Source organism: Cynara cardunculus (assembly GCF_001531365.2).
Source record: "Cynara cardunculus var. scolymus isolate 2C chromosome LG 3, CcrdV1, whole genome shotgun sequence".
In the NCBI taxonomy this organism is placed as follows: Eukaryota; Viridiplantae; Streptophyta; class Magnoliopsida; order Asterales; family Asteraceae; genus Cynara; species Cynara cardunculus.
This window is the reverse complement of record NC_037530.1, coordinates 12,803,633-12,823,863: the sequence shown is the minus strand read 5'-3', so window position 1 is coordinate 12,823,863 and position 20,231 is coordinate 12,803,633. Positions and strand designations below refer to the sequence as shown.

Here is a 20,231-nt window from a genome sequence, read left to right as displayed (position 1 = left end):
GGAACAAAATACCTCGTGGGACAGTCTTCAGGTCGAAGTTACCCATGCAGTATACAACAATATCATCGGGAAACTCATATAATAATCCGAAGGCCTCGAGATCGCTGTTTTCTACGATCATGCTCATTGGTTCAATCATTTCTTTATAGTCAGGATTAGATAATGTTGCTGTTAACAAACTAAAAGCCTCCCAATATTTTTCAATTTTCTATTTATATGCTTCGGGGGGCATACGATGAATGAAATTCAAGATTTTACCTTTCAAACACTAGCCGAAATCTCCAAGCACTTGGAAACTCGACTTCTTGCAAAACATTTCATCATAAAGACAATACTTGCTGCTCTTGAAGGTTTAATAAGCATAAAAAAGGGAAACCCAAGGGTAAAAATAGTTATTTATACCAAATTTTTGAAAATCGTAAACGTCAAAGATACCTTGCTCCAATAAGCAACACTTGTCCCAGACGATTCGAATGCTACCCAGGATGGACGATACGTATCCATAGATAGTTGTACTGACACCATGATGTTACATGCATGTATGACATTTCAGTCAAAAAAACTGTCAAATCAGTTTCAAAAGAAATTGATTCGGTTGCTTCTCAACCGATTCAGTTACCAAGAAGCACACATGTCAAAATATCCTCGAAAACCAACTTTTGGAGCAAAATTTTAAATTCGGATGAGTTTTGAAATTCAAATTTGGGGGGAAAATTGTTTGGGTAAAAATTTGTAAGCATGACCATCGATCGAAGATATTATTCCCGATATAGCTTCTATCATCGATTGATCGTCGATATTACTGATGATGCTAATATCCACGACAAACAATCACCGACAGTAAAGATCGTAGTTATTTATCCACGACTAACACTAACACTTATTTATTTTTGACAATCATTATCTTTCTTATTTATTACAGGTCCTAAAGATTTGTGACCTAGATTCGTTTCATTAATACACCAAGCATAACCGAGACCACTATTCAGTTACACCATCAATACATGACTATTACTAGAGTAATTACCGTTAAAGTTAGTTGTTACAAAAGCTACCTATAAGTGGATTTAAGAGCATTCGAAGAGACACAACGATTATCACATCAAGAATAAGAAGATATCGCGATTGAATCCACTTAGAAGCACTCTCGAAGAATTCTCCTGCTGTTAAAGTCATTTTTATTTTATTCATGACACGTTGTGTTTAACCACGTTCTGTAATAATAATCATTGTTGCTAAGAACAACGACCCTCATTGACATCCATAGTACATCGACGATATCCACGATCGTCCGCGGTTTTTACCCTCGACGGGGTTTTCTGCGTGACCAAAATTACTTGTCTTACTTATTACTTTAGTTATTCATCTTGTTTATTTCGAGGGTTCAATTTGTAGTTCATTAGCTCCATGATTCAAACTTAAATTATATATGTGTAACTTTTGGCATAAACAAATGTTAAACGTCGTCCTTAATAATTGTTGTCGTTATTATAAAAGGTGGTTAATAAGTAAGTCGTGAAAAACAAATTGAATAGAAATTCCAACAGTAAAGGTTTATTTGAGAGCATGTAAATGTTTATTTGAGAGCACTTGAGTGCATGAATTATATGGGAGACCATTTGAACCGACTTGATCTTCATATTTATAGCTGAATACCTGCAAGATTACAATCATGATAATTATGATATTAGGAGTTACAATTATGAGAATTATGATATTTAATGTCATAATTATAATCCTTTATAAATATCGACTGTTACTTTTTAAATGTTGTAATCGCTCCATTTATGATGATTGATTACTTTAAATAAGGCGTTTATTTTTGTAAGTGATCTTCATCAACCGTGACCAAAGGTCGGTTTTTAGGAGAGGCTACAGACTACAAGCATCAAGCTAAAGGCGACATGCTACAAGCAACAGGTAGCCATGAGATGTTAAGATGTCATCTTGACTAACTATTGACACATGACTGTCTTTAGTAGTTGGATAATCAGTTGTCGTGGTTATTAAAGATCGTATGTCGGAGATATTATTGTCGTGGATATTATCCTAGTTGGTCGTTATGGATCTTTCACCAAAACAACCACTCCACTTCTCTTCTAACACCTGGATCCTACAAATTTAAATTTAAATTTTATTTTATCACCCATTATGGGTCTAAATTTATAGGAATCCTCACATATTATTCCATTTTAAAAGCATATAATGTGTAACATTAGTACCTCAATCATACTCAATTATCTCAATATGTGTATCGGAATAACTATAGATGTTCGATGTTGCACCCAACCGAGGATCTACACGACCGTCACTACAACTTCGAAGTATCTTTCCAACTCGCTTTCACTTTTAAGGCGAGCTTATGCAGCTCACTTTATTGAACTTACCCAAACCAATCGTATGAGTGACTTTCAAGTCATCTACTTTTAAGGTGAGTTTAGGCAACTCACTTTATTATGTAGAATCCAAGTTAGGGCTTCCGAGTTATATACAGTGTTGCCTACAACATTGCCTTTACGACTTCACCTATTTGCCTATGCATGTCACTTACACTATACTAAGAGTTAGCATGCACGACATTTTGCCCTTTCAAAACCATTCTAACTCCATTTTAACTCATTTTGTCTTCATTATTTTGCATTAAACACTGTCATACTTAACCTATAAGAGAATGTGACTTGGTAAACACTTATCCGAGTAAAAATTATGTAAACGACCCCTTAGTGAATAATATATTATACGACACCAATTTGGCCAAAACATGTCAAGCATCACACTTAACTAAGACACATTCTAGTTTTTGTGATTCATAAAACAAGTCTTCCTAAGAATTTGGGTCATATATAATTCACCTCTTAATTCTAATGTGCTTTCATTGAAGTTATTTTTTATCCCCGTGTTTACTAACTCCTTCCATGACGAGCACCTATTCCAAATAGCATGGCGTGGAATACTAAATCTAATCATGATTTTAACGGCGAAAGCATTGCAAGTGCCAAGGATCGGCCTTCGATTATCTGCACGTCTTGAATGTCATGATCCTCAAAAACCCTTTTGACAGCAACTAGGACTAACTTTCCCTGTTCGACATACTAATTTGACTGCCAGCTCCCCCCAAGATAGTTCTTACAGTTCTCGATCATTTATGGCAAATCCATTCACATTTCGAATATTCATAACCAGTTACACGTAATTTTTTTGGGTTAAAAGGATGTTAAAAAAACCAATTTTAATAATAAAAGAAGTGATAAACTGATGATACAAAATCATAAACATAAAATTGAAGTATATAATATTTATTATTAATATTGTTCATAACCATTCAGATTTCAGGCCAATAATGATAAAAATAAACCTTAAAAAGTAAAACTTGTTAGTGCACAAATCTAACTACACATATATAAGAATCATGAGTTACTTCTCATACTTCGTTTTTCCTTGCACCATTTGACACTTAATATCTAAACAAAAAACAAATTGGCAAACATTACTATCCAAGCAAACTGTAAATAATTAAATAACAATACAGGTTTATCTTGGCTGTTTAAGACCCTATGGGATTAGTTGAGTCGTACGTAAGTTGGGCCGGACACCCATAGTTACCAAAAAAATATACCAAAATACTACCATGAAATCGAATAGGTAACATATATTGTCAGCCCTTTGCTACAAATTTGACCAAATATAGGTCGAAAACATTTCTTTGACATAGTAATGATACACACAAAACAACAAAAAGATTGGATCCGAACGTAGACCAATCAATGTACATGACCATCGTTCATAAATGGAACCGACTTTCAAGTGAAGGCAAACAAACTTGTATCCCTATGACCTAAAACCAAAACACAGTTTGGGACCATTTCAGATATATTATCTGTAAACACAAACTTGTGGTTAAGAGCAGTACAGTGACCTGTACCTTGTGCGGTAAAAGTTGTCCTATACATTTGGTGATTCCATATAACAGCTGGCTTAATGTCGGGCTTCTTTTTTTCAGTTGTTACCAATAGATTGCTCTATGAACATGGAGAACATTTCCTGCATACAAGAAACAAGATAAGGAGCCTGGATGTGTCTACCTGAAGAAGGGTAATAAGCATTTTACACTAACTACAGGAACAAAACAAGACCTCAAGCTTAAGATATATATGTTCCCATGGAAATTACAACATTTTTGACCAATCAAATTTACATATGGATTTCGTCCCATGATAGTACCTTATTTGAGGACATCTAAGACATTTAATGAATAATCAATCAATTTCATAAAACAAATATATGCATTTAAAATGGACATACTAATATTTTCATTTACATGGTGCATGACAAAATATAGATGTGATGCTACCTCAGCTTAAAGAAATGAAAATGAAAACCACAAAAATGAACAAAAACTAACCAACGTAGGAAGGTCTAGAAGAATGGAGCAGTTAGCATACCACTTTTTCTTTGCCAGCAACAACAGAGCTTGTGTGAAACTGAATCAAATTAGCAGAAGTGAAGAACAAACTTTTCCCGGTTAGAAACTCTTGATTATACAGTTTGGTATCCTATTTGATTGCAGAAGATGTAGCTGAAGCCTCTGCAATCAAAGATGCCGGTTGTCGGGCCTGAAGGCAAGCACCTATGTCGAATGGACGCAACTCAGATCCATCAAAGACAAGAGTAACACCAGGAAGGACAGTTTCTCCGCTGTCCTTATCATCTGATTCAACTTTACCACTAGTCATCTCTTCATTCATTTTGGTCGTGCCTTCATAAGCTGAACCCAAAGCATATGATCTGCAGGTTTCATTCAACATCATGCTAATTAGAAAAACAAGGAAGAATGTTTATGAAATTTCATTAATGCTGGTTTTAGATAAATAAAAAAAGGAGTCAGTAGACAGAACCGAAACATGAAATGCAATATAATTGCAGTTTGTTAAATTCAGAGATATAGGTTTTGTGAGATGAGTATTTCATTGATGCTGGTCTTAGATTAGAAAAAAGTGTCGTGAGCAGAACCAGAACATGAAGTGCAATATATATAGGGGCAAAAATCATATGAAAACCGTCTAAAAATTAGAAACAATGATAACCATTTGTATGTGCTACATGTGAACGTGCAGTGTTCATACAACGTTAATATCATAGATGAAACGTCAAAGAATGTGTTGCGTCTTCTGCGTGTGATGATAAAAACAGAAATTAGAACATTTATACATGAAACACACTCTCATACTCGCAGACAAGAACAAAACATGTGAAACAACATGAATAATAGTTTAAAATCAAACTCATTGGACGGTTTTGGAAGATTTTCATGGGTTTAGTTTTCACATGTAATACATGAAACTGGTTCAAGGTTTCTGACTATTAGATTCTATATGATTTGCAGTCTGGTTTAAATGAGAACCGTATAGATTTTGAAAACCAGGGAACTTATTTATGGTTTTCACATCCTTCCCCTACATACATATATATATATACCTACATACATATATATATATATATATATATATATCTATGGGGGGGAGGGTAGGTTAAACTCAAAGATATAGATGGGATGAGCCAGTTGCGACATGAAAGCTCGTGAGCTTGTTCGTCAAAAAACTTGGCAAGCCTGTCTCATCATTTGAGAGAGATCATCTGGCTATTGAAGCCAGACAGGTTAAACTATTTTACTCGAGTGAATATGAGGTTATTCAAATCATTTGCTCATGGTCTATATACTATTTAAACCTCTAGCATTGGCAACCCTCGGAAACTTCTAATTTGTAATATTTTTTCAAAGAGTCATTTGCAATTTTATTTAAAGACTTTAATCTTGATTTTGTAGCACGACTAAATCCTATACGAGCCAAGCTAAGGCTGAACTTACAAGAACCCATACAAACCCAAAACATTGAGCCTATAAGAGCCAGCTTGACGGGACCCAAGTCTAAAAGTTCCTAGCTCAAAGACTTGGGCTCATCTCAGCTCAAATACACCCCTAGTAGAATTTGTGCTCTCAGATGAACTGTACTGGCGGGATTTGATACCAAGAGAGAGCATATAGAAATTAATTGAATAAAAGCACAGTTGAAATCCAGAAAGACAAGGGAGTATAGCAAATAAATTGGAAAAACCAAGCACGGCATACCTTAAAATGTTACCATCAAAGCTCAGGACTTCTGTATGACAACGCTGCCTGTTGGCAAGTTTCAACCTCTGTAGATCATTCGTTCCAGAAATTGGAGAAGAGGGTTCTGTGATAGGATTCCATCTCTGACTTGCATATGTCATAAGTTGTCTCTTTTGAGTCCTTGGTTGATCTCTATGGTAAAGCATCCTTGCACTAGAACCAGTTGCTTGATATTCTAAACAAATATCACGTAACCTTCGTCTCAGTTCTTGCATTGTATCATGATGCTCGGTAAACAAATTTGTTTGAAGTAATTGTGAGGAAACCACTCTGTTACATATATAGTTGCATAATTTTGGACTGAATAGGGGAATCCCAAACTCTACACACAATGGAACCCATTCATATTTCACATCATCTGGTGCAAACATGTTTGTGTTTCCTTCTTTGAAGAGCTTCAATATGCGAATATAACCAATGGTCCACAGTGGTATTTTATCTGCTAAATTGCGCAAAAGAGAGTTCAACTTGGAACTTTCCTCTGCACCTAGTCCCAATTCTTTCCCAATGTCAGCAAATGAACCATCAGAGTTCTTTAACGGCAGCGGGACATCTATGGTGTTCATATTTCCAGACTTGTTAAGGTCATACCTGCTGAAGGGCTGCACTAGTACGGCTGTGTGTTTAAGAAGTGAATTTATACAATGTAAGAGTATACTTCCTTTGACTAAATTCCCTTGGAACTTGGCTCCCAAGCCTGCAACCGTAGATCCATCCCAAGACCACACAAGGGCTTTCTCACAACCAGCCAATGGTGCAGGGAGCAATCTTAAACACTGACCCTTCATTAGAACAACTGACACAGGACCACTACCGATAGCCGAATACAATACTAAATTCATCCATGGTGACATAGAAGAATGAGAAGGAGGGCCAAAATGAACAGGACCTTTAGGTCCAGGCAATAAAGAAGAATGAGGAAGGGGAACCATTGACACAACAATGTCATAGTCACGTCGAAATAACCTATCTAGTGTTGTTGAAGAAAGAGTAGCCAAGCTTTCACAACGCAGGATATCCACACGGTATTTCCTCACTTTCTTCATTATTTTTCCAACATCAGGAGATACTGCATCCTGCAATCCCTGATCCAATTTGGAACTATCCTCTTGAGATTTAGAAGGCAACAAGTTAACATCATCATTATTTCCATTTGTACAAGTGGTATCAGAACCCTGCTTAGGTGTTTCTGGCTGCATAGAATTGTTGGCAAGTGGTCCCGGCTCACTGATAACAGTTCCAGATTCTTCTCTTAGTGAGATCTCAGCCACTATAGATGTAACCTCTTCATTGCTTGAAGAACCAATGTCAGGCATGTCCAATTCATCAGGAAGAAGTCCTCCAGAGGTTAAGCACTCTAGAACACACCGCAGGCTAAATGCATGGTTGGCAAACTCCTGCAGCTCTCCCTCAAATTTTGTTCCTTCTAATGTGCTTAGATCTTTGCAAAGATCTTCAATGCTAGCATAACCTAGTTTTCCTGCTTCATATAGTGTTACTGCATGAGATTTTAAGCCTGCAAAAGATCAAGAAGAATATGACTAATAGTAAGACAGGTATAGACTAACAATTGTGATAATGAAATAAATACATATACTGGGTCATGGAGAAGGGAGAAAAGAATGATAAAGAACTGTCCACTGACATTCATGCAGAAAATAATGTGATAAACTCACATGAAAGAAGATGACATAGATATCCCTGAAAAGTAAGAACGACAAAAAGATTGAAAAGGGCAAAAACTAACCAGGTGAAACAGACCCCATCATAAGATAGGATGTTATGTTAGCATCAACCACAAATGCAACACGCGCGTAAGCAGAACCTGGCCCATGGTTGTCTATCCCTGAAGTATCCTGTTGAAATAAACCAGCATCGGTTCCAGAGGCCACAGTAGCAAGAGAACCTTCTTCTTCATCACTGAGGGCACTAGTAGTTTGTTCTTGAAGAATAGATCCAGGGTCGATTAGTTTTACTGCCCAACCTAATCGACAAGCAAAAGATGCAGCAGCCTGCAGTTGGGAGAGTTCAGCCTGTAACGTTGTCGCCAGTTCAGCAACAGTTGAGTTCTCACTTGAAACCACAAAAACAGCATAAAGCAACCTGTAAAGTAAAGTTGGCAATACAAAGGAATTTCACTTGACTGGTTGCAGGGTAAAATTCAGATGGATAAAGGGAAAATGAAGCAGTTCTTATTTCAAGACAATCTCTTACTCCTCAATGGGGTCTTCATATGACTGCTCTCTGTTGGAAACAAACCCTTCTAGCCTGGACACTGAACATGGAACACAAGCAACAACAAGCATATCAAAGTGAAGGTAGAGAATGTAGCCAAAAAAAACATTCTGTTAACTAGCTATTATCCATTTCAAAGGTGACGAATGACTATTAGTTCATTGGAATGTGGTGGAATGCAATATCACATTCCAATTGACCGAATTCCGAAGCATGTTTGGTTGCTCTTTTGAATGGAAATCGAATTCCAATGAATGATGAATTCCTTTGCATATAGCAAATTTGCAATTCCATGTCAACATGCATGGAATGCCCGTCTCGTGTGTTCCTCGCAGGAACTCAATCTCTTTAACCTCGGGGTACCACCTAAAATACTTCTAAGCTCTTGGATTCGGCCCTGCACCTCTCTAGCTATCTTATAGCAGACAACTAAGGCAAGCCTACTCGATTAAACTCATAAGTTAAATAATGACATGTTTGCATCAATGAGTTGGTTTAAGGAGCCGCTGGTCAAAGGAAATTAGCTTTCCTCGTATATGTACCCAAACCAGAGGTGTTCAACAGTTTGGTTTCAGGTTAGTCTGTTTGCTCGGTGAAGTTTGAATCTTTTTACCCAAACTGGATACGAATTTTAGTTCATAGCAGCCATGCAAACAAAATCATTTTACCATTATAACGTACTAAATACAATCAAGCTATATAAAATCATCATTGTAAGTCATTTTTGGACCAAGGTATTGATATCTTACGTGATCAATGATAGGCTTTTGTCATCCAAAGTCACGAGCGTTGTGAAATGCAGAATGTCAATAAAAGATAAGTAGGGAAAGGAGACAACATCCTTCTCAGGTCTGAGTAGCACCATTATTTGCCAACCAAAATCAGTAAAGAAAGGAACTTAATTCATGCAAAATGTACCTAAAATACAATTACAGAATATTTCAGTCCATGCTAAGCGCTTGATCCTTTTCAGCAAGTAGGTGAGGCATCTTGCCGCACAATCTACTGGTAATCCAACAAGGCCTCTTCTGTACCTCACTACCAGCCACTACGCCAACTCTCTTTCACATCACAGTTGCATTGCACCCACAATAGGTGGATGCCATTACAGTGTGTTATGTAGGTTGAGATTCTTTAGCTTCAAGATCTGATCATAGTGATTTTTAAACCTTGGAGGAGCATTTTATCTATGTGCATGGGCGTAGATCCACGTGTGTGGCATTGCTGTGTGAGAGGGGATGGAAACAGCAGTGTGGACCTGGGCAGTTAATAGCGTCTGCAAGTAGCGGCTTGGAATAGCAGTCATCCAGAAAACAGAGGTCTGCAAATAGTGGCTTGGAATAGTGGCACCGCAAATTACGGCGCTAAACATTGCTATTTAACTGCAATTTGATCTGAAATAGCGGTGGCTAATAGCAATCTTTTTCCTGGTATTTTTTTGTTTTTGTGCTATTTTGAGTGGGCTATTTTGTTTGAGACTCAAAGTTTAAGACTTCTATTCGACCCAAAGTTTAAGACTTCTATTTGACCCAAAGAGATTTATTTGGTTAAAACTTAAAAGACTGGACCAATTCCAAATCCAGATCAATTTCATGCATCGCGCCATCGCCTTCAACAACTCCAGTCGGTTCCACACTCCACTCTCGATTCAGTGAAAACTCCATCAATTTGCACCCAATCGAACTCCCCTTCAACATATAACAGTTTACCATACAATATATTGTAATTACTAAGTAGTTTATTTTTCAATATATTGTTTGACTTGATATGTATTACACATACAATATATTAAGTTATATATATATATATATATATATATATATATATGTACATATATATATGTACATATATATTCGAAGTTATTCATGAACCTAATTTCTTTTACCGCTATACCACCGCATTTCCGCAATCGACCGCGTTAACTGCTTAGTTGTAGACATAACCACTTGTGTTCTCTCCACAATAAAACATGCATATATGGTTCAGAAAACACAACATGGATATTCTAGAACTGTTACTTCTTCCTTCTCCCTACCCTATATTATGACAGTTTTGATTATAATGATTGGAGTTCTTGCTTAAGGGTCATGGGGAGGAGAGGGGAAGTTTGGAAGGGTTTTTTATGGGAAAGAATAATAGTACATAATAGCAACCAGCTGACACTTGATTAAAGAAATTCCCTTTGTCTGGTTGATAGCAGATAACATGACTTGATTACCCATTGGAAGACAGCCAAGTGCATTGCAACTTTTAGGTCTCTAATAAATTTAGTTCAGACAGACTAAATTTTTTATGGATCATAGAAGCTCCAAATACGAAGCCAATCAGAAAAATGGAACTTCAAGCAAAAAAAGCCAAAAGAAGACCAACAGTTTGGGATAACACTTTTGTCATAAGCTCTAAATTACGTAAATATATTTGGCTATCAAAATACTGATTTCATAATGTTACCTTTAAAACGGTCATCAGCATAAACAGGTACATCAAAGTAGACTAGCCCTCGCCGGTGAAGTCCCTTGATGACAACAGGATCAAAAAGTATGAATGCATTTGCTTCCTCCTTACAGATCTTGTCAATTGTTGCTGTTTCTTCTTCTGAAAGTTTCTGCAATCAATGCATGATAGAAAAGGGAGCCAACATCAATTGGCATGCATTAATGCCATTATTTGTTCATAACCAACATAGAACAAGATCTATCTTGAATGTTTCAAAGGTTACATAGATATACCAAATTCATGATTGCTAATATTACCATGAGTATTGTTATGATAGAAATATTTATTAAGAATCTCACCTTAAACTCTTCCAACGTAAAGTTGACAAGACAAACTCCCCACCATGGTTCAATTGCAAAGTCCACAGGATGTGTGGGCAATGCTTCCTTGGCTATGGACTTGTTCAGCTTCCACATTATTTTCTGGAAAGCTCCAAATCATTAAGGATAATTAGATTAAAGGCAGATAATGTTTCCAGCTACAATTAGAATGTATCTGCACCAAAAATAGAGGGGATCAAGTAGAACTGTAGAAGTATTTGAGCATTGCATCTTCAGGGGGGATAACACAACCTGAGTGGACCTCAACAACAACTGTTTTGATCCATTGCTACTTATTAGCAAAAGTCGGTTGAATTATTGTTCAAACCCTAACACAACATTATAATGCACTAATTATCCTGCTTATGCATGTGTGTTTGTCTGTGGCCACAATTGAAGTAACTACCAAGTTAGATCATTTCATTGTTCACAATATAGATATTTTTGTCTGACCATTTTTCCTTCCTTAGAACTGACAATTGACTCTGCAAGCATGCACCAGAGGGCTGCACATGAGCCCTTGGGGACAGCCCTATAGCCAATAACTTCTATGGTCAAGTCCACCAGTTCCAATAAGCCAAAACACTTTATAGTCATATGAATAGAATCCTATTTCAAACATCAAATCGATAACAGCCTACAAGGTCGATATATGTATGTCATATAATCACTAGAACAAACTAAGGGGGCAGATCATAGAGTGTAAAAGATTGAAGACACGTAACAAGTTAGACATGCACATATGTACAACATAAAATATAAATGTAAGTTGATACCTTAGATCTACATTTGTTCATGATATCGATGAATTCGTTTCTGCCTATACCAGTGAGTCGCAAGGCATCTGCCGCACTAAAATTTGGAATGCTATCATAAGGTTGTTCTGCAGATGATATAAACATAAGATTCTTCTTGGAAATAAAATGGAAAGGCTGCACAAAGAAATGATGTGAAACCATTGAAAATGATGCATAGAACGTAATGACTAATTGTGATTCCTAATAATTACGATTGACTAAGAACGTATGAGCGAACAAAAAAACCCAACATGCAGAAAAATTTCCGATCATTGGCAAATTATGATTCCTAACACATGTGTACCAACTATTCCATTATAACATATAAAAGGCTCACTTTTAAGGATAGAGTGATGATAAACAGCAGATCAAGATATACTGACGGACCAGGCTCCATGAATCATTCACTATCCAAGGTCAACAATTACACACCGGAGTGAATGACAAAGGTACAAACCAGAAACAAAGAAATACAATTGTTCACTTAAAGTATTGTACAGTAGCAACTAAAAAAACCAGTCAACTCTACCCTTTGATGCAAGGGCACTGACCAAATCCTTATGCCAATGCCCCAATGCAAGAAAAACAAAGATGGTTCAAAGCAGGGCATTTGTAGAATACAACAATATATGGGGAAAATCCAGCATATTACACTGGTGTCGCTTTACAAATAGGCTGAAAGAAAACATCCTATGCAATGTACCACAAAAGAATAGCACACGATGGTGCTGAACATAAGCAGTCATCTGAAACTCAACATCATTTGTTACCTTTGTGTCACTTGCTAGAAAGTGTGGAACAATTTACGAGAGCTTGTGATGAAGCTTGGGAGTCAAAAATCGCTCTCGATTAGTTATAGAGTATTTGAAGTGGCCAAGAATCAAGATAAAAGATACTTTACAGTTCATGATGTCTCTCCCATCTTGCTAATTGGACATCCTAAGATGTAGAGACCCTGCTTGAGGCTTCTATGTAGATTCTTCTCTCAAACAGCTTAGGGCCTCAAGCTGCTGGTGTTTAAGCAAGCTAAGAGAGTTTTTCTGTCATGACTGTTATTTTGGTTGCTCATCACTTGATTTGGGTAGTGGCAGATCTGATTTCTTGGTCTTGATTTTTCTAGTTTATAGTTGAGTGGACTTTTTGTCATCTTGTATATTCTGTCTAGTAATGTATACATACATAGAGTCCCAATCATTTGCAAACCTTCTAATTCATACAACCAAAAAATTGAGATATTTATGGAAAATGATAAGGGTTCATTTATTGTGATCAGAATATTCATGGAAGGTGATCAAAGTTCATTCATTATGATCAACGGTTTAGATTAGGAAACAATTGAGACATTTATGGAACCAAATATTCATCAGCCTAAATGGATGATTGAGATTGGTTTGTATGGTTTGATCAATTTGTAGGTTAGGACTCCACATATATATATATATATATATGTATGTGTGTGTATATATATGTATATATATATATGTATGTGTGTGTATAATACACATTATGTGTGTGTGTATAATACACATTATGTGTGTGTGTTGATGTCATAACCAACATTTGACCACTATCACTTGCATAACTGTTCATACATTTGAATTCAAATTGACATAATGATACCAATCACTTGGGAAAATGCTTAGCTTACATTTGTACCAAGAAAAAGTACCCTAAATATACTATTTTCATGTGTTGAATTACTAAAGGGTGACCTATGATTACCAAAAAGATTAAAGAATGGTTCATTGCACTAGCCATGCACATCTCGACCTTTGTATAAGAGTCTAGCATGGTGAGAAACAATGGAACATTGTACTTCTTTTTCTCATCAAGCAATATAAGGCGGTCATTCAATTTGCTTAAGAAAATGTCACCAATACAGATAGCAGTGGTTTTATTTCCACATAAGTAAGATTGAAATTATGGTAGCGTTTGGCAGGCAGACATGATTGCACAGGATTGGACAAAACAAGTGTCTGTCTAGTGTTTGGTACAAAACTGGACAAGACAGAACAGAACTGTACAAGTTACCCCTAAAAGTTATTTGATAATTTTATATATGATATATTAGTTATAACTAACACAAATAAAGTAAATAATTAAATAATTTAATTTATAAACCTTTTTACACAATTTTCATATACATAAATACATACATATATAATGGTACCAAATTTGAACGAAAATTTTGATATAATTGATGATAGTTTGAAAAAACCCGAATCATACAAAGGAGAAATTATGTTTTATTCGGTTTGGAAGGTCCTTATCAATTGACGACGGCATGATAAAGATTGTTGTAACAACAATAGTTGTAGAGGTAGAGGCATTGGTGATTGGTAACGATGGTGGCTATGGAGGATGTGAAGATGGTGGATAGTGGTGGTGGTGGCGGTCAATAGTGGTGGAGGAAGTAATTATGGCCAATGTGGAGATAGTAGGCAATGATGGTGGTGGTTGTTGTGGAGGAGGTGGTCGACAGTACTAGTGTTGGTGGAGATGGACCTTGGTGGTTGGTGGCCGACGGTGGTTGTAGGGACGTGAAGATGGTAGATAGTGGTAGCGGTAGCCGATGGTGATGGTGGGTAGTGCTAGCCGATGGTGGTGGTTATGGCGTAGATGAGGTGGCCATGGTGGTAATGAACGGTGGTGGTCGGTGGCCTTGGTGGTTGTGAAGGTGGTGGAGGAGGTTGTTGTAGCAGAGGAGAAGGTGGAGGTGGCCAATGGTGGTAGCGGTGGTGGCAATGTATGGTCGTGGTCGGTGGCCTAACAAGTTGTTGAGGTGGCGATAGACGGTGGTGCTAGGTGGTCGATGGTGGTTGTAAAGGTGGTGGAGGAAAGAAAGAGGTTGTTGTAGTGGAGCTGGTGGCTGACAGTGGCGACGGCGGCCACAACTAGCGATGGTGACCACTAAAACAAGTACCATATTAAGGTTATATATCAAACGAGGGGTTAATTAGTAATATTTTAGTTTATGTCTCATTCTTGTCCCATCTTGTTCCACCTACTTTTGTTGAACAAGAAAAAGCCTTCTTTTGTCCTACGTTGTCCCACCTTGCCCCAGTTCTTGTCCCTATCCCATATTGTGCCAAACGTAAGGCAGTGAGTTTTGTCCCGTCCTATGTCATGCCAAACGTAGAACAATGAGTTTTGTCCCATCCTGTCCTGTTCTGTTCCATGTACCAAACGCAACCTATGTAAATAAACGTAACAACCTAGTACCATTTTTCATGACTTCGAATATCATATCACAATAGTATCTGAATGGAGAAATCCTCATTACACGGCAAACATAATCTGCAAGATGATAAGGAAACAGCTGCAAGACAAAACAAACATGAAAAAAAGAACATAATCAATCACGTGCCTAAGTTTTTGGAGCCTAATTACAAAAAGTTAAACACTTTAGTCATTTTAAAGCATCATGTTTGACCAAAAAGATATATAGGGCACATATAGATCTTGATTAACAGTTAAGTTTTTGGTATATGTAGACAATGGGGACACCTTATAACCGATCATCCATTCATAGTAGTACACTACATTGACTTACACATGGGTCAGTCATTTGTTTTCTCAAACTTGTTGAAAATGCAAGAGGATGTGATGCATGATCATGGCCCAAGCCTCACAAATAAGATCCATGATTAATACTAGCAGACACACAACCAAGAGATGGGTAACAGGCAGATTATCAATAAACCAAGAATCTCTGCTTAGTACATACTGCTAAGTTCCTTCGAAGATATCGCATCATATCCTCATAGTATTCTCCTTCTCTGCATACTTTACGGACAAAAGATGTGTTCCATTGGAGCCTTTTCTTTATGCAATGTTCAGTTATCCTGCAAAAATATAATGCTAGATAAATAACATAGTTCATAAAAATCTGGAACACCTATAAATGTCGTCAGGGACCTCTTCCCAAGTGAAGGGAAGCTTAAATCTAACTAAAGGGAGAATATATTGAAAATATGAGTCATCTTGGCATTTTATATGTCATTTGAAACAACTAAAAAAGATAGAAGAAAGGTTATGTGCAATAGTGCTTAGGTGCAACCATCAACCCATGAACAACATTTGTTAGTTAAAATCCATGAATATACATGCCACCTGCAAAAAACTCCTAGCCATACAACATTTGAATGCCAATAAATTTCACATATTATCTTTTTGTGCTTAAAAATTGTTATATGCAAGTACAAGACTCATATAGTCCATTAAAAAAATTAATGAAAGAATCCAAGCAACATGGCATTTGATTGAGAACTTGTACCAAGGACCTAATGAAGGGATAAAGGGAAAATTGAAATTTACGAGGTTGCATGATAGCTTATAAAAAATCACATTGATGACGATTGATGGAGGTTAAAACAAGGATAGATGATAACAATTTCATCGGAGAATGCTAGCATTTTATATATGTTGAGATTTCATTTGATTGTATGAGGTTTTTCCTTTAAATACATCACAAAGAAAACATTACAAGGCTATGGTTGAATAAATGTAATGACTAACAGGAAGTAATTATGCTTTGGCCCAATGGTTATTTGATTCATAAGGGTAATAAAATGCCAAGACTAGTGAGGAAGAGTACTCTAATTCTGATTATAGAAAAGATAAGAAATGTAAACAATACATACATCACAACAAGAAGTCATGAGAACTTGCTCAATAACTTAATACTAGAGAATGCTGTATTGAATGACTAATTGCCATGCCACAGATTTTGACAATTGCAGATTCCATAATTCTAGATCATTTTTATTATTTCTTTGAGCCATATATTCAATAGAGTTCAACTAACCTATAGCTCAATCCCAAATCCATATCAACAACATTTGCTTCAAGTATTACTGATTGGATACTAGTACATGACATTCATGTTCCTGTCAGGTCTGTCTTTTTTCCCTGTTTTTCTGTCATCACAACCTCCTCCCCCTTACACCGAGTTACTGTCATTTTACTCTAAATCTTCATTGTTTTTAACAGTTTCTGATTGCTGAACTAAGGAAGCATATCTTTAAAGATACAAAGAGGATCTACTCATTCAAAGCAATAGCTGCGGAAAGTGATAACCGCATTTCCAAACTACGTATCCCAAATGCATGTTATAGCTAAAATATAATTAAAACTTGGAACACCATATCAAAGATGCCAAAGAAGCTAATGGCAGTTAGCACACTTACCTTCTATGCCATTCATCCTTGGAATTCAGAGTCGACTGGAGACGCTTAGGGAGACTCTCCCAAGAACATTCTTCCTTGATTGCTCTGAGAATTAACTGATCCTCGATCGTCGTCGGTACGTGCAGCATACTACCGAAATCAAAGCTTTTCTTATGAACTAAAGTATTCAAGAGAACTTGTTTCAACCGAATCACTCGATTACTTCAACTGAACAAAACCACTAATCCCTGCAAATAGATTACCCGATCGCTAAATTTCAGAGTTTAACACAAAAGTCAAACTAAATTAATTTACACATGCTAAACCATATCCAGCATATCAAATTTAAAATGCAATGATTCATCAGAACAGTATGCAGTAAGAAATGTGTATGAATTGAGGCAATTCACCAGAATTTTCGGTAGATCGATGGAAGTTGAGCTAGGGTTTTGTGAGACGGAGATCTTGAAATTGAAGAGACACAGAACTTAATTGGAAACCTGTGGGGCCCGTTTATTAATTCGGTTTCCTTTTCTAGGGACTGCTCTGTCTTTTTCTTCTCTTTTTTTTGTTTTTTTTTCTTTTATATTATGAACAATAAAATGGACGACTATTTACCAAAATATTCGTGATGTAATAATATAATTTTTGATTTTAATGTTTTATTTTATTTTGTTGTTGTTGATATAATATATTTTTATGTGTTTTTAAGAATATAATAATATTTTATTTTTAAATAAATTATAAATTTGAAAATATCATAAAATTTTGAAAAATTATATTGATATTAGTATCAAATTAACTATTAAATTTTTTCTTTTTTGTGTAATTTCTTTTATCTTAATTATATTTTAGATTTTTATATTTAAAATGAGATGTTTATCCTGTAATTGATTATGTTTATTTGTATTTAGTTACACGAATTCAGATATGGAGCTTTAATAAGTTGTACTTACACAGAATTTGTTTGGAATATTGAATTTTAAGAAATATGCATCAATAAACAGTATTTCATGCATAAAATGGTTTTTAAGAGTTTTTCATCAAATGATTTATAATATGGTATAGATTAGAGTTAATTACACATTTGTTCCATGTGGTTTATGTGTTGTAACACTCTAGGTCTCTATTTCGAAATATATACAAATTAAATCCTTCTTGTTTGCATTTTATAATGCATTGGGTCCCTATCACTAACTTTGTCCAAGAAAATTTGTTAACTCAGCTAGTTTAGAGGGGTAGCCTAGTCATCTAAAAACATAGGGACCATGAACGTAATCAGGGCCGGCCTATATGATGGGTGAGATGGGCAGTCCAAGGCAGTAGAGGCCTAAGGGGCATCAAGGCCCAACCCGAAGTTACAGTAGGCTCAAAAACACACGTTTGATCCTCATCTCGACAATACACTGATATCCTCTTTCTCAATGCTCTTGCAATCGACTTACGCTTTCGCTCTCGACCCACACTCTCTCATCCATTCTAGCATATTTTCTCCTCTCAGCCTCTCGCTCTGCCCCTAAGCCTCTCACAGTCTCACCTCGCTCTGCTCTTTGCCTCGGCCTCTCACCTTTTATCATAGTTCGCTTCTTGGTCAGGTGTTCTATTTTCTAATCAATTGATTGTTGATTAGAGGTTAATAAGGTTAGTATGTTATTATTATTAGAATACTAGGTTATTTGGGTTATTTGCCTATTTGAGTATTTGATTATTTGCTTATTGAATAGTAGATTATTTGAGTATTTGTTTATTTGATTGTTTGCTTATTTGCATAGAACTATAGTAAGAAAATATCCTAAAGCAGTTTTATGATTGTTGGGTTCACGGTAACTCACCTGTTTGCTTAAAGCATCTAAAGTTTCCTTATTAAGGCCATTGCTTGCAGTAATACAAGTCTTTCTGAAATTAAGAACCTAAAATTCATTTTCCACATTGAGATAAAACTTTTTTTTCCCTCGCATGATAGATAAGCAAGATCACCAGAGTCAAATATAATGCCCTTTTGCTTTGTAACTGTCTCTACAACAAACAAGCCTAGATATGAGATAGACATAAAGTAAACATACACAAGAAAAAAGCAACAAACATATAGCATCAAATAGTTTTGAAACAAAGAAATTATGCAGTTATTCATACTTCAAGTGGTCATTTGGTGCATCCATACCACCCACCTTTAGCATTAGCAAGATAGAGATTGGGTGAAAACACAGGTGTTCAGATCTCATGGTGGACAAAATATAGGAATTAAATCTTTATCGTACTCTACTCCTAATAAAAATATTGCATAATAGATAAAGCATTAAAAATTACAAACAAAAAAGTTTGATCCCATATATCAGAAGATGAAGATAAATAGAACATATACAACCATAAAATAATCTATATAATCAACTCAACTTGGTAATTATAAATCATAATATCATTGTGATATCTCGACTTAGAGGGCTGAAAGTGGATAGTGAAACAGTTGCATGTTGATTTAACTTCACCATAATATTTTGTCTAGTTGTTTCGAGTTCAGAGTTCCCATAACAAACTTATGCATCTACCTATTAACGTTCTTCTACATTTTATTAGGATAGATATAGGCCTTGAGATGAGGATATTTGCTGCCTGATTACTTTCAGGCATCCCCAATTAAGTACTTAGAAATATTAAGGATGAATTGATGGTTGTGAACATTCATCAAAATGCAAGCACTTACATGAAGGAATATGGCAATTATACATGATTAACATGCTAAAACATATGCCATGTCATTTAGTGCTAGAGTAACAACACAAAAATTAGGAACACCACTCCTTATCAGCTGATCATATGGAACCACGAGACTATTATTAGGTAAAATCTATCTTAACTAATTAAAATTTTATGTGTTCTTTGCTTCTTGGATTAGGGGCATGTTTTTTACTATTCACTTAAGGCATCCCAAACCATAGGATCGATCCTGAATGTAATTTACTTTATTATATATTTATACTATATTATAAAGCATTTGACTAAAACTCTTAAAAACTCTTAAAACTCTTAAACTCTTAAAAACTCTTAA

At 35.9% G+C, this 20,231-nt stretch overlaps 1 protein-coding gene across 5 annotated transcripts; it reads right to left on the bottom strand.

The window, feature by feature from the left end:
- Positions 1–3,685: 3,685 nt before the first annotated feature.
- On the bottom strand, positions 3,686–17,665 carry LOC112508910 (protein FAM91A1-like). Of its 5 annotated transcripts, none has more exons than XM_025113758.1 (12): positions 17,596–17,665; positions 17,207–17,433; positions 15,745–15,862; positions 15,240–15,336; positions 11,997–12,103; positions 11,200–11,322; positions 10,856–11,009; positions 8,384–8,444; positions 7,917–8,272; positions 6,128–7,685; positions 4,443–4,785; positions 3,686–4,041 (listed from the first exon to the last, which is right to left on the bottom strand). In XM_025113758.1, exons 2-11 carry the CDS (start codon positions 17,332–17,334, stop codon positions 4,554–4,556), a joined length of 2,934 nt encoding a protein of 977 aa, XP_024969526.1. In that variant the 5' UTR covers positions 17,335–17,433; positions 17,596–17,665; the 3' UTR covers positions 3,686–4,041; positions 4,443–4,553. The 5 variants fall into 5 exon arrangements, with proteins under 5 accessions (XP_024969526.1, XP_024969527.1, XP_024969525.1 ...); XM_025113759.1 differs by lacking the exon at positions 17,596–17,665 and having other exon boundaries at positions 3,686–3,835; positions 3,923–4,041; positions 17,207–17,550; XM_025113757.1 differs by lacking the exon at positions 17,596–17,665 and having other exon boundaries at positions 17,207–17,550.
- Between the last annotated feature and the right edge of the window lie 2,566 nt (positions 17,666–20,231).

What these genes read in the sequence shown, in the direction of transcription:
- LOC112508910 (XM_025113758.1), bottom strand. Translation starts at nt 17,334, where the DNA reads ATGCTGCACGTACCGACGACGATCGAGGATCAGTTAATTCTCAGAGCA. An exon ending in AAGGATGAATGGCATAGAAG is followed by an intron (nt 15,863 to 17,206) that starts GTAAGTGTGCTA and finishes ATATTTTTGCAG; the next exon opens with GATAACTGAACATTGCATAA. An exon ending in ATTCGAAGTCATGAAAAATG is followed by an intron (nt 12,104 to 15,239) that starts GTACTAGGTTGT and finishes TATCATCTGCAG; the next exon opens with AACAACCTTATGATAGCATT.